The sequence below is a fragment of the Rhinopithecus roxellana genome, chromosome 1 (assembly GCF_007565055.1).
Source record: "Rhinopithecus roxellana isolate Shanxi Qingling chromosome 1, ASM756505v1, whole genome shotgun sequence".
NCBI classification, from domain to species: Eukaryota; Metazoa; Chordata; class Mammalia; order Primates; family Cercopithecidae; genus Rhinopithecus; species Rhinopithecus roxellana.
In genome coordinates this window covers 46,146,923-46,161,380 of record NC_044549.1, presented here as the reverse complement: position 1 = coordinate 46,161,380, position 14,458 = coordinate 46,146,923, and the positions used below count along the sequence as shown (strand labels likewise).

Below are 14,458 nucleotides of genomic sequence, written 5' to 3'. Positions count from 1 at the left end.
CACACACTCTTGACTCAGTCGATTCGAACTGACCACTTGTTGCCGCTTTGCCTTTTTGCTTTATTATTAGACCATTCTCTCTACACATATGCATATATTTTCTCTAAACCGTATACAAATAATTTGCAGACGTCATGTCCTTTTATCCATAAATACTTCAGTGTCTATTTCCTAAGAACAAGAATATTCTTTTACCTAACCACAATATCTGTTTCAGGATCAGGACATGTAACATTCAAAAATCCTATTGTCGGCCAAGCGAGGTGGCTCACGCCTGTAATCCCAGCACTTTGGGAGGCTAAGGCGGGCAGATCACGAGGTCAGGAGCACAAGGCCATCCTGGCCTACACAGTAAAACCCCATCACTACTAAAAGTACAAAAAATTAGCCAGGTATGGTTGCATGTGCCTATAGTCCCAGCTACTTGGGAGGCTGAGGCAGGAGAATGGCGTGAACTTGGGAGGCGGAGCTTGCAGTGAGCCGAGATCATGCCACTGCACTCCAGCCTGGGTGACAGAGCAAGACTCCATCTCAAAAAAACAAAACAAAACAAAATCCTATTTTCTAATCCATAACTCTACATTAAAATTTTGCCAGTTATCCCACTAACATCCCCCAGCTTCTCCCCCAGACCTCCTTCCAGGATCCAATCCAGGATCATACGTGACCCTTAGTTGTGATAATTTCTCTTTCTTTATTTTATTTTATTTGAGACAGAGTTTCACTCTTCTCGCCCAGGCTGGAGTTCAGTGGTATGACCTTGGGTCACTGCAACCTCTGCCTCCCAGGTTCAAGCGATGCTTCTGCCTCAGGCTCCCGAGTAGCTGGAATTACAGACATCCACCACCACACTCAGCTAATTTTTGTATTTTTAGTAGAGATGGGGTTTTACCATAGTGGCCAGGCTGGTTTCGAACTCCTGATCTCAGGTGATTACCCACCTCAGCCTCCCAAAGCTCTGGGATTACAGGCGTGAGCCACCACACCTGGCCAGTTGTGATACTCTCTTTAGTCTCTTTTAATCTGGAGCAGTCCCTTGGCCTTTCTTTGTCTTTTATGACCTTGACTGTTTTTTTTTTTGCTGTTGTTGTTGTTGTTTTTTAACAGAACACATGTTGGTTATTTTGTAGACTGTCCTCAGGTTTTCTTATTTTTGTTTTTTTGTAATTTATAGGCAGAATTGGGGGTGATGTCCCTCAGTTTGGGGCATGATCTGTCACAGATAGATTTAGGTTTTCTATTTTTGGCAGGAACACCACAGCAGTGATGGCGTGCTCTTCCCGGGACATCATAGTAGGAGCTACGTGATTTCCATTTGTCCCGTTGTTGGTGATGTTAACTTTGGCTATTTATTTAAGGTGGTGTCCACTAGGTTAATCCACTCTAAAGTCACTAATTTCTCTTTGTAGTTAATAAGTAATTTGTAGAGGATGCTTTGAGACTATAGAAATACCCTGTTCCTCATTAATCCTTCACTCACTAGCATTAGCATCCATTGATGATCCTTGGCAGAACTGGCTCTTGCTGTGATGGCTGCAAAATGGTGAATTTCTAACCCCCTAATTCCTTCCACATGGATCAGCTGGCTTTTCACTGTAAGGAAGGGCTTTCTCTTCTTGCTGCCACACGGGAATGATACCTTGGCCAGGGCCACATCAACATGAAAGGGGATATGTTTGGGACTACAGCAATTCCAGTTGCTCTTCCAGCCCTTAGCCTCCAGGTCCACTCAGTGACAATGAGCAGAAATAGATATATTATGATTAGTCATGACCAGGTAGGGTGGCTCACACCTGTAATCCCAGCACGTTGCGGGGCTGAGGCAGGAGGATCACTTGAGCCAGGAGTTTGAGACCAGCCTGGGCAACAGTGCAAAACTCTGTCTCTACAAAACATACAAAAAAATTAGCTGGGCATGGTGATACACGCCTGTAATCCCAGATACTCAGGAGGCTGAGGCAGGAGGATTGCTTCAGCCTAGGAAGTTGAGGCTGCAGTGAGCCGTGATCACACTGCTGTACGCCAGCCTGGGTGACAGAGCAAGACCCTGTCTCAAAGAAAAAAAAAAAAAACAGTGAATTTATTTATTTATGTCCATATGGACTCAGATTCTTATTCTACTCCTTGAAATTCTATTGCTATTATTTACTTTCAGGGCCAAATTGTGCCAGATTTGGCTAGTGGGAGCCCCTTCAAGTGGGCTCTTGTGTCCTTTTGACACATCCTTGTCATTTTCTTCTTTTCAGCACTTCCCTACTTTCCGGCAGAAGATATTCCAGACTCATTTTGTACGTTCTCTGCCCTAGCCTTGAATTAGTAACTTCCGCAAGGAGCCCTGGCTCCTTAAAGTGAAGAATGATAGATCATTCTATCATTCTTAGAAATTCTTCGTTCTAAGATAGATAGAAATTCTATCATTCTTACATAGAAATTCTATCATTCTTAGAAATCAAGATCTGGGTGCTAGGTACGTTCATTGCCACTGGGATGTCTTGGCTTATAGTCACTTTTTTTTGTTTGTTTGAGACAAGGTCTCCTCTGTAGCCCAGGCTGGAGTACAGGAGCATGATTGTAGCTCACTGTGACCTTGAATTCCTAGGCTCAAGCAATCCTCTTGCCTCAGCCTCCTATGTAGCTAGGACTACAGGCACGCACCACCACACCTGGCTAATTTTTCTATTTTTTGCAGCAGTGTGGTCTCACTATGTTGCTCAGGCTGGTCTTAAACACCTGGCCTCAAGCAATTCTCCAGCCTCTGTCTCCCAAAGTGCTGGGATTACAGGTGTGAGCCACTGTGCCTGGCCTTATAGACACTTTAAGTGGGCAGAGGGAAGGAATGTAAATATAAATATGTACATTGATCTATCTGGGTCTCTGTATATTAAAAACCATAAATTCATACTAATATGTCTAACTCCAATTCATCACTATGGGGGTTATTCTTCTCTTCTTTCCTTAGTTGGAATTCCTTCTCCAACCATGAGAAACTTGACTCCTATTCAATATATTTTGTTATTCGCTTACAATTCACAGAAAGCAGATTTAGAATTGGTAATTCATACTCCTACAAATACTCAAATTTTCGATCCAGCATTTAATGTTAATTGCAGTTGTTTTTATTTTAGACTGTGATACATAATCAAAGTACTATGTTCATAAGTTACTCCAGTTAGTTCTTTTTCCACTTTAAGTATGGTTATGGCAGTCATTTGAAATACAGCTAGGATAATTTGTTTCTTTTTGCATTCTGTTTAGATTTTGAACTCTCATCTTTGTTGATTTAATTGTATTTGATGTTGAGTATGTAAAATATTAACATGATTCCCAAAATTTTAACTATATGGATGGGTCTCCTCACTACATATGAATTCTTAAATGGATAGAATATTGGCTGATCCACTGAAGCACCTGGAAGAATAACCTTTCTGCAGCTGATGTTTCAGTGGTTCGCCTGTTATTAGGGGGAGGGGGCATTAGGGTCTATGTTGCTCCTCCTTGTGTTAAATCCAGGTAGACTTCCTTGCGGCAGCCCGAGTCCAGCAGGAAAAGCTCTGCCCTTTTGCCAAGGAGGTTGGGAAGGGCCAAGGAAGCCCTTGTTTAGGTGGCCTTGGCATGGCCGCTGTGGCGTTTTGTTGTTTGCCAGATGACATCAGGTGTCCAGAGCTCATCTCTGGGCTCTGAGTTCTGAGGCTGCTGTGTGGTTCTGGGAGGCAGAATTTCGGCATCAATGTTTTCACAGCGTCTGATGGTCTTGCCACTTCGGATGCTGAGCCATGTGTGACCAGGTCATGGGCTTGTGAGAATCCCAGCCTTGAACAGGTATGAAGATGCACAGGTATGGAGAAAAAAAAAAAAAAAACAAAACAGATTGAGTCTGTGGGAACGACTAGATTTTGACCACAGCTTTCGTACCAGCTCGATGGTAGAAGAGACCGACGCAGCCACGAAGACCACACATTCCTAGGAATGACTAAATCTATACAGACCAAGGGTGCTGCCCAGATCCTAATCCAGGGAAATAAGACCTTGATGGCTCCAACTGGATCCTTGCTTCCTTGGCTGCAGAGCCATTTCCATTTCCAGCATCAGTCGCCTGGCAGAGCACTCACTGGAGGTCCATTCTGGAGCTCCCACTACAAAACAGAAAGGATGGGCTCTCTTTTACTCAGAATGCCTGGGCTGGGCAGGGGTTAGAGATGCAGCTTTCAGGGCTGAGCTGTAGAGCAAGGATTCCACTTTAAACATGAAGACAAGTTAGCTGGAGAAAATAGCAAATACAATCAAAAGACTTCTTTGTCTTCCTTCCAACTTCCCTGAAGAAATCCTCGTATGTATTTAAAATCCTCTGTTGTGTTTTGTGTTTACACAAGCTTTCACAACTATCATCTCATCTAAACTTTACCAACCCCCCCGAGGCAGGCATGTAGCTGCACATATGGGCTGTAGCCCATGGAGCCCACGGCCATGCTGGCGCCCGGCCCAGCTCTCAATCCCTGTGGTCCAGCACATGGGGCCGGTTCAGAGGCAGGGGAAAGGAATGAGGCTCCTCAGTCTGCCCATTGGATTGCAGTTCAGCAGCAGCTTGGGCATATTCTCTGATGTTTAATTAATAATCCAGTAATTAACTTTGAGGAAGCCATCTGCTGGTTTGCATGTGTGTGTAATCCAGGTGGAACCAGTCTCTGCAGGTGCACTTTGAGAGAAAGGGGCAGGCCAGGTCTTGCTTTGACCTACCCCTGACCTGCATGGACAGAAGCAGAATTTCTCAACTGATTGCTTTTCCTCCAGCTCCCAGAAGGGAGAAAAGGTGTCATCTCACATTTCAAACGCGTTCATGAAGACTTAGCTGGTGACTGAGGCAAAAGGCTTCTGGGGCTGAGCTCATGTCACTGCCTCTGGCAGAACTTTCCAGCCTCTTACTCAGCTCTGCTTGCTGGATGCAGGAATGAGATACTTCCCACTCAGGTGCAACTTCCCCGCCTTTCTAGACAACCCCCTCTCCCCCCTCAACCTGCTCCCCACCTTGCTCAAGTATGGAGATTATTCACAGGAGAACGACTTCCCCTTCTGAATTAAAAACACCCACCAGGCAGTCATGGTTTTTCCAGCATGGGGTGCGGGCCCCCGGGCTCAGACGGACAGGAGTCTGGTTTCTTGTCCTGGGTGCTTGGGTAGGAAGACCCTAGCCATGAGGAGCATGGCGGAGGGATCATCCTGGGCCAGGCGCCAAGTCGCTGCACCCCTGGAACCTGTCAAGCTGGCCCTGCCAGGCTGAGGGTCTTCAGGGAGGAGAGGACTCTTGCCCTCAGGCATGTTTTATGCTGCCCTTTCTGAGGGACCGATTTGCCCCTTGCTTTTCTTATCCCCCTCATCCTCTATCTCTACTTTGCAATAGACCCAATGCCTTGTATAAGGGCCATTCCATTTCCCCAGCCCATTATGTCTATGTAATAGGATGTTGAATGGGATTCATGTTATGCTGGAATTGATGACTGGGGCCCAAATCTGGGACACTAGGCCCTAAAGAGAGCAACCTATGGTTGGGACCAGACCTCTCTCCTGGTGTTTCACAAGAGAGCACAGAACTGGCCTAACCTTCAGCAACCATCACCCCAGCCCTTCCATCCCCTCCTCCCCTGGGCGACAGAAAAGACTGGGTGGTGGCACTCAGAGAATCTTAGCGTGGACTTTGTGGGAGGGCCTATTTGGGGTGAAGCGTTCCTTCTTTCTGCCTTAGGGGAAGGAGTTGGGGATGCAGACTCAGGAGAATCCAGTACTTTGTGTGTATGTGGAGGGGAGCTGACGTTCTGTCCTCCTGTTGCATGTCTGCCCGTACTGCAGACCGTGGCCCTGCCCCTCAGCCTGTCAGAACAGGAGCTGAAGAGAATGGGAGAGCACGCAGGACAGAGCCAGAGCTCTCATGACGCAAGGGAGCCGCTTTTAGTTTTCCAGCCAGTCCTCTCCCAAGAGGCGAGCTCTGGGCACTAGCTAAAGTCTGAATGGCATCACGAATGTGGTGAGGCTGGACAAGGGATCTGTGAGAAAAGCGGGGACACACAAGCTGCTACTTCTTTTTTTGAGACAGGGTCTCACTCTGTCACCCAGCCTGGAGTGCAGTGGTGCAATCTCGGCTCACAGCAACCTCCGCCTCCTGGGTTCAAGTGATTCTCATGCCTCAGCCTCCCGAGTAGCTGGGACTATAGGCACGCACCACGCCTGGCTAATTTTTGTAATTTTTAGCAGAGACGGGGTTTCACCATGTTAACCAGGCTGGTCTCAAACTCCTGACCTCAAGTGATCCACCCACCTCTGCCTCCCAAAGTGCTAGGATTACAGGCATGAGCCACTGCGCCCAGCCCCAAGTTGCTACTTCTATGTGGATGCCTGGGAGGCAGCGTGGCATCTGGGAAATATCCCTCGGGGGATCTATTTGGCATTTTATTCTGGGGCTTTCCATCTCATCCTCTTCCCCTTTCTCTCTGTTTTGGTTTCTTCTTTTTCCTTCTTTCTCTCTCTCTTGCTGGGCTTCCGTAGTGTCTCTCTCTTTCTCCGAGAACATCAGGGTTACTCCCTTGGGGTCAAACCTACGCTCTTCCCACCCAGTCTCTGATGAGCAGACTGTGGGAAGACTTAGTTATAGTTTTCTGTCACACGGTGAGAAAAGGTAGGCACACACCCCTAAATATCCTGAAACAAGCTGCCAGGGCTCAGTCACCAAACCCATTTTAAATCAGTTATATTTTCATTCTCTGGGTAAAGGGTTTCCCGAAGTTTCTACCTGCTCTAAGTTTCTACCCTTGAGGCTGATTCACTAGTCCAGTAAGATCAAGGAAATGAAAGGCACTTCATATACCAGCAGGTAAACAAACGCATACGCAAGCCAGCCTTCAGAGTGGGAAAACGAAGGCGCGCATGAAAGAGGAATAAGGTTTCTACCATCACAAAGGCATTCACGGGTAAGGCAGATGTATTTGCTGTTATGCAAAGTCCAGAGTGTTAGAATTTGAAACCTGAAAGATTTAAATTTAGGGGCAAAAAGGGCAAGTAATGTTTAGCTGAGTGTGGTGCAGGGAAAATCACAGATCTTGCGAGTGCTAGGGGAAGCCCTGGCTGTGAGAAGCCCTGGCTGTGAGATTGGGCCGTCAGGTTTCTTCTCTCAGCCTCCGTCTCCTCAGCCCTCAGCGGGGCCCCCTCCCTGCCCGCCTCACGGGGCTGCTGTGAGGAACAGAGCAGAGGGCTCCTGTGGAAGCTGACGGCACTCTCTATAGTATTAGTCTTTCTGTTGCTGAGAGTCACTGTTATTACTGAGGAACGGTAGGCCTGTAACAAGACACAATAGGAAGTGGAACACAAACGGAGACAGGAAGTTGGGACCTATCCTGAATTTCGAGATTAGGATCCTGGGAAACAATCCTGCATTCCCCAGACAGGTCCTTTGGTACCATTTGCTCAAGGGCAAGCCTAGATTGGCAGAGTCTTTGTTCCGAACTCCGAGGACTGTTCTGACATTTATTGACTTTCAGGAGATTGCTCATTTGTGGTTTGCGAAGGACAGGCAAGCAGTCGTGTACATGCATAAATGAAGCTTACGGAGTTGGAGACTGATGGGGACACAAGGAGTCCCCGGACCCATCAGTCCCATGTGGCTGAATTGAGATCCCTGAGTATTTCTGGGGGCCTCTTCTTGATCTGTGGATGTGTGTGATACAGGAGGTGGAAGAGGAGCTGGGATCCTCCCTTTTGATTTTGAGCATGTGCCGTTGGCCTCAGCCTTTGGTCCTAGATCCTGGGCGCACCCATTGTTCTCAACCATTCAGCAGCCATGCCCCGTGGACTCTGGATCTTAGATTTTCCCCTCAACTCTTGATTTTTCTGCCTTTTTATTGTGTTTATGGATAACATTTGCTCACCAGGTCCAGAATCATTGCACATGGTGACTCCTAGCTTTGGATGCCTCCCTCTCCCCACCCACCCAACCCAGCTGAGAACAGTAATCACTCCTGTAGTCGTTTGCGGTCACTGGAAGACTCTGTTCATGCCTGAGTTTAGATTAATTGCCAGACCTACATAAGAGCATTCACAGTGTGAGTTGCTACTGGTTTTGTTTAAGATCATTTTAGTATATCCACAAAGTTATGGTTTTTTTAGTAAAGGGTTTCCATTTGAGTGTTTATAAGTGCCTTTGTTATTTGTGAATTGGAAAAACAAGCAAGGAATCTGTTTATGCGTTATTCGCTTCTGATTCCAAACAATTGTCCAATAATGCTGTAGAATCCTGGGGTATCAGCAGAGATCACTGGTATCAGTGCTCAGTCAGGAAAACAGAAATAACTCCAGTCATTTTAAACAGGGAATCTCATCCACAGGGCTGATTGCAGAGGTGTTAGAAGGGCTGAAGGAGCAAAGAGCGCCCAGTAAGGTTGGCCATAGGTTAGTAACTGCCGGAAGCCGCTGTCCCTGCTAGGACTGGAGGATGAAGAGGGCTCATGGGTCCCAGGAGGTGAAACCCAGAATCTCACACTCACTTAGAAGCATCATCTAGTGCTTCTGCCTGCATTCCATGGGCTGGAACTCAGTCACACAGCCACATCTAGCTGCAAAGAGGCTGGGAGTCTACCTGACTCCCTGGCTACTTGAGTGATGACTAGAGGGAAAGGACTAGGTTTGTGAACAATGAGTCTCTGCTACATGTGGGTACGGGAATCACTGTTGTTATGAGAGAACAGTGACCCTTTTGTAGAGGTATGCTTCAGGATGTGTGTGTGTGTGTGTGCGTGCATGTGTGTATACACACACACATGCCCTGGCACAATAAGACAGGATTGTTTTTAAGCTGAGTTCTCCTACCTCCCTCCTTCTGTTCCACTCTCACTCCCTCCCCATGCCATCCCTGGCCCTCCCCTCAGCTGATTTCTGTGTATTCTGTTTGCAGGAGGCCCTGGCCCAGCCCCAGCCCTGGTGGAAGAGCCAGCTGTTCGTGTGGGAGCCTGTGCTCTTTGGGACCTGGGATGGTGTGTTCACATCCTGCATGATCAACATCTTTGGGGTTGTGCTCTTCCTGAGGACAGGCTGGCTGGTGGTGAGTACTGAGCTAGTGGCCTGGAGCCTCTCACGGGCCTGAGACAGGAAAGCTCTGCCCCTCTTGGCATTCTATAGTGCAGGCCACAGATTCCTGAAGCACAGATACTCCTGAAACATGAAACAGAAGCAAGCACAGTGAATAGCTGGCATTGCTTGTTAAATGAGCATCCTGCGAACGTAGGCTTCTGAAGTTGCGGTGGAAACCTCACACTGTAGATTTAACTGTGGAATAGGAGCACAGAAGTCAGGGCTCATCATGGGCAGGACTCCAGATGGGTCGGAGAGATCATTGATGGCAATTTTGGCTCCAGCTTGTGGCCCTCTGTAGTTTTCCTGGTACTCTTCACTTCATCTTGGGTCCGCCCTCATGGTTGCCTTCCCCCACTGTACCGCAACCCTGTGGGTAAGACTGTGAATGAGGATGCTTGGTCATAGGTGTGGGCCGCCTACCTCTAGGGATGGATCGCCTAGGATGCACTCTGCTGTGTGAGATCCTGGGGGTCAGTTCATCTCCTTCTGTACAAGGAACAAAAGGCCTCTTCTTTAAGTCTTATACAAAAGCATCCTAGGACCTTCCAAGCAGATGTGTGCCTGGAGCAGGTGTTCTCAGTCCCACACACAGTGCCATCTCGTGCAGTGGGACTTCAGTAGACCACACAGGTGCGCAGAACAAAAGGCAAGCCAGTCACCATCTAAACATGGCTGAGCGCCTGCTGTGGGCCAAGCACTCCTTAGTGCCAATGGGATTACAAAAGACAAGACATGGCCTGGGGCCTCATCCCCTCCTCTCCTCCCCGCCTCGCCTCATAAGCTAACAACCATGATGGGTAGATATCACATTAGGAGAGTTCTCAAAACAGCATTAAGTCCCTTGGGGTGGAACAGGCTATGAGTGCTGCAGTCACTGAGGTGTCCAGGAAGGCTTCCTGGAGGAGATGCGGTTGAGCCAGGCTTTGAAGGGTGAGCTGGACTAGATGGGTGAAAGAGAGGAGGCCATTCAAGGTGTAGAATCTACTAGTCAGGATTCTCCAGAGAAACAGGCCAATGCCAACAGGAGATGTAAATATCTCAGGTATATATTAGCAGGTAAGGATTGATGCTGCAGTCTTGAGTCTGAAGGCTGGAAATGCAGGAAGAATTTCTGTGTTGCAGCCTGGAGGCAGAATTCATTCTTCTTTAGGAAACCAGTCTTCCCTTGTAAGGCCTTCAACTGATTAGATGAGGCCCACCCATAATATGGAGGGTAATCTCCTTTACTTAATTAAGGTCAACTGATAGTAAATATTAATCACATCTGAAAATCACCTTTACAGCAACATTTAGACTAGTGTTTGACTAAACAGTTAGTTGCCATAGTCTAGCCAAGTTGACATATAAAATTAACCATTACATGGGCAAATTTTGGGAGATTTAAACTCCTTTATAGTGGGATGTGCAGGATTCTTAGCCCCCATAAGAAGTCTGGGCAAGGTCAGATCTTCCTAAGCTCTCATTCTGTGCCACACTCAGATCCTCAGCTCAGGGTTCAGCCTTAACCACAGCCAGGGTGGGTCTCAGACCAGCAGTGGAGCCCCTGAGCATTATATTATGAACACTGGAACAGAGTACAACTGACTTCCAGCTCATGTTAGGACACTCAGCTCTTGAACTGGCTCTGCCCACTCCTATTTCTCTCTCCAGCACCTGCAACACGTGGAGTCTTGACTATCAGGAGTCTTCCTTGCTTTCTATTGCAAAACATGTGACGTTGCAGCTCCTTCTTAGATGTGCTGTGTCCATTTCCTCTCGGGAACTCCTGCTTTTCACACTGAAATGTGTCTATCTACATGTGTTCATCTCCAGGTGTGCATGTGTTTGTTTATTCGCTCAACAAGCATTTAATGAACACCTATTTTGTGGAGGTTATGCTAAGCACTGAGGATATGAAGGGGAAGAAAACATGATCCTGCTCCGTATTAGTCCATGTTGCATTGCTATAAAGGAATACCTGAGGCTAATTTATAAAGAAAAGAGGTTTATTTAGCTCACAGTTCTGCAGACTGTACAAGAAGCATGGTACCAGCATCTGCATCTGGTGAGGCCTCAGAAAGCTTTCACTCATGGGGGAAGGTGATGAGGGAGCAGGTGTGCCACATAGCCGGACAGAAGGCAAGAGAGGTGCCAGCCTCTTTTAAACAACCAGCTCTCCTGCGAACAAACAGAGTGAGAACTCCCCCATTACTGTGGGAGGACAGCAAGCCATTCACAAGGGGTCCACCCCCATGACCCAAACACATCCCACCAGGCCCCACCTCCAACAATGGGGATCACATTTCGACATGAGATTTGGAGGGGATCCAAATCCAGACATCTAAACCATGCCATCCTCGCCTGGAGCTCACAGCCTAGACGTCAAAACCGGCTTGGAAACAGACTCAGTTTGGCAAGTCCTGTGAAAAGCACTAAGCCCCGGCACTGGAGGAGCCCAGAGAAAGGGTTACAGGGCCAGCTTCCTGGTGAGAAATGCTAAACACAGGCCTAAAGGATATGCTGCAGTTAACCTGGCAAAGACACAATGAGCAGGAGAGGCCTTCCAGGCAGGGAATCAGCATAGTGGGGAGAGAACTTGCTGCTGCATGTTAGGCCCAAAGTCAGATTAGGAGGCACCTCGTGAGGGCATCGGCAGCTCTGACTGTACCCTACAAGTGCGAGAGTCCCTGAAGAATTTGCAGCCAGGACGCTTCCCTTCAGTTAGAACTGCTTCCTGGCCTTGGCTCTTGTGGTGCTTGCTTTGTCCTTTTTAGTCGTCCTGACTCTGTGCCCCCACCCCCGGCCCCCATTCCAATGCTGTGGGAGGAGGGGAGGTGGTCAGTGCTCCCAGCAGGGAGCCGGCAGGGCCTCCTCACCTAACCCAGTCTCACTCCTTGCTATTCTGCTGCAGGGAAACACGGGAGTGCTCCTGGGCATGTTCCTGGTGTCCTTTGTCGTCCTGGTGGCCCTCGTCACGGTGCTGTCTGGCATTGGTGTCGGGGAGCGCAGCAGCATCGGCAGCGGTGGTGTCTACTCCATGATCTCCTCGGTCCTGGGTGGGCAGACGGGAGGCACCATCGGGCTGCTCTATGTGTTTGGCCAGGTGAGACCTGCACCCGGGACGCTCCCCCTGCCTGGCCCTCTGCCACTTTCTTGTCCATTTCCTCACTTGACCTGGTGAGAGGCGAGGGTGGGGATAATTGCCCCATGTGACAGACGAGCAGGCTGGGGCTCTGAGGGGAACTCAGCAGAGAGCCAAGTCACCATCCGGGGCCTGACCTCTTCGCCCAGCACTCCTTTCCCTCTGCCACTGCCGCCTCTTGGATGCCTGATGTGACCAGCAGGGCAGGGCCTGGCCAGCACATTCTTGCTGTTCAATCTGGGGACCAGCATGCATGACAGCAGCTGAAGCCCGGGGGACAGCCAGGTGGCCTGGGCCCTGGGGTGCTTTTTTACTGAAAGCAGGTATTTTGCCTGTGCCAAAGGGCTTTCCTAGAAGCAGGCATTTCTCAAATGAGCTGGAGCTCCCCGACAGCATTTGATAGCTTGGGTGGCCTTCACAGGGAGGCCGCAAGCCCCTTGTGTGGACGCCCGGTCTGAGAGGGAGAATGTTAATGAGGAGCTGCTTCATCAGAATGGACGAAGGCACTCCGAAAACAAGCGAGTAGGGGGAAATCCTAAGGCTTTTTTAGCTAAAACACAGGCATGGTGACTTAATGCTCAGGGAACAAAGTACAGACATTAAGAAGCAGTTCTTTGTCAGCATTTCTTGGATTGAAAAAGGCTTTTATGAGAGTGCAAATGGTGGTGGGTGGTTGAAAAAACAGTTTAAAGAGAAGAATTTGTCTAAGTAAGAGTGTGCAAAAATCTCCCCAGAGAAAGCATTGGTTTTGTTTCTTTTATTTTTAGGCAGCAGGAGCAGGGTGCTTCAAGCATAAATATATCTGATTCTCCAACAGCACAGAGCCGCGTGTGTGCATGTGTGGGTGGTGGGGGTGCGTGTGTGTCTAGGACAGTGCAGGGAAGGCAAATGGATGGCCTCTGCACTCTTAAAAAGCACTTGCCTTGACTGCAGAAAGGTCTTTAAGTATAGTAGTTGGAGAGGGGAGTAATAAATGGTCAGTTTACTGTATTACCCTGGGGATTTGGGGTGTGTGTGTGTGTGTGTGTGTGTGTGTGTGTGTGTCTGTGTGTGTATATATATATATATTTTTTTACTTCTCTGCTATTTTATAGCCAACCAGGCTGCAAGGTAGGCAAAGTCCTGCTTTCCCCCTCTCGGTGCAGACACCAAGTGAGCCTCTAGAAGCAGATGCCATGGGTGGGTACCGGCATGAACACCCCTGGACAAAGAGAGAGAGCTGGGCTCCTGAGAGTCCTCCTTATGTGGGCTGATTTGGAAAAAAGATGTTCACAAATAAGATGTTTTCTAAGCACTGGCAGCCACAGCCTGAGACACCGTTGCACCAGCATCCCAGCTGTTTTGCCGCCTTTCCACTTGGGCCTTGGTCCCAAACATTAGAGTCCCCCTGGTCACTGTCTCTGGAGTGCCTGTGCTTTTAGCTGACGCAGGCCGGGAGTCCCTGATCAGGGTGTGGTTACTGTGTAATCCTTTTTATAAATTGCCGAATTTGGTTTGTTAACATTTTGTGGAGGATTTTTGTGTATATATTCATGAGGGATACTGGTCTGTAGTTTCCTTGTGATTCTTTGTCTGGTTTTGGTGTCAGGCTAATTCTGGCCTCATAGAGTGAGTTGGAAGGTGTTGCCTCCTTCTCTATTTTTTGGAGGAGTTTGTGAAGGGTTGGTGTTAATTCTTTAAACATATGGTAGAATTTTGCCATGAAGCCATCTGGTCTGGGTTTTTTTTGGATAGAAAGTTTTTTGGTTACTAATGGAATCTCTTTACTTGTATAGGCATATTCTGGTTTTCTACTTCTTGATTCAGTTTTGATAGTTTGTATCTTTCTAGGATATTGTCTATTTCTTTTCTTTCTTTCTTTCTTTTTTAATCTGGGAGTTTTTTTGTTTTGTTTTTTTGAGACAGAGTTTTGCTCTTGCCTCCTGGGCTGGAGTGCAATGGTGTGATCTCAGCTTACCACAATCTCTGCCTCCCGGGTTCAAGCAATTCTCCTGCCTCAGCCTCCCGAGTAGCTGGGATTACAGGCATGCGCCACCATGCCCAACTAATTTTGTATTTTCAGTAGAGACGGGGTTTCTCCATGTTGGTCAGGCTGGTCTCGAACTCCCGATCTGAGGTAATGCGCCTGCCTCAACCTCCCAAAGTGCTGGGATTACAGGCGTAAGCCACCACACCTGGCCACGAATTTGTTCACTTCATGTAGGTTATCTAATGCATTGGCATATT

General features: G+C 48.0%; 1 protein-coding gene across 1 annotated transcript in view; it reads left to right on the top strand.

Annotated features, from left to right (window-relative positions):
- Positions 1–14,458, top strand: part of SLC12A8 (solute carrier family 12 member 8) — a 135,531-nt gene that overhangs the window by 13,304 nt on the left and 107,769 nt on the right. Inside the window, exons 3-4 of the mRNA XM_010354813.2 lie at positions 8,933–9,079; positions 12,002–12,193. Coding sequence (XP_010353115.1) covers positions 8,933–9,079; positions 12,002–12,193 — 339 coding nt within the window. The remainder of the gene's footprint in view (positions 1–8,932; positions 9,080–12,001; positions 12,194–14,458) is intronic.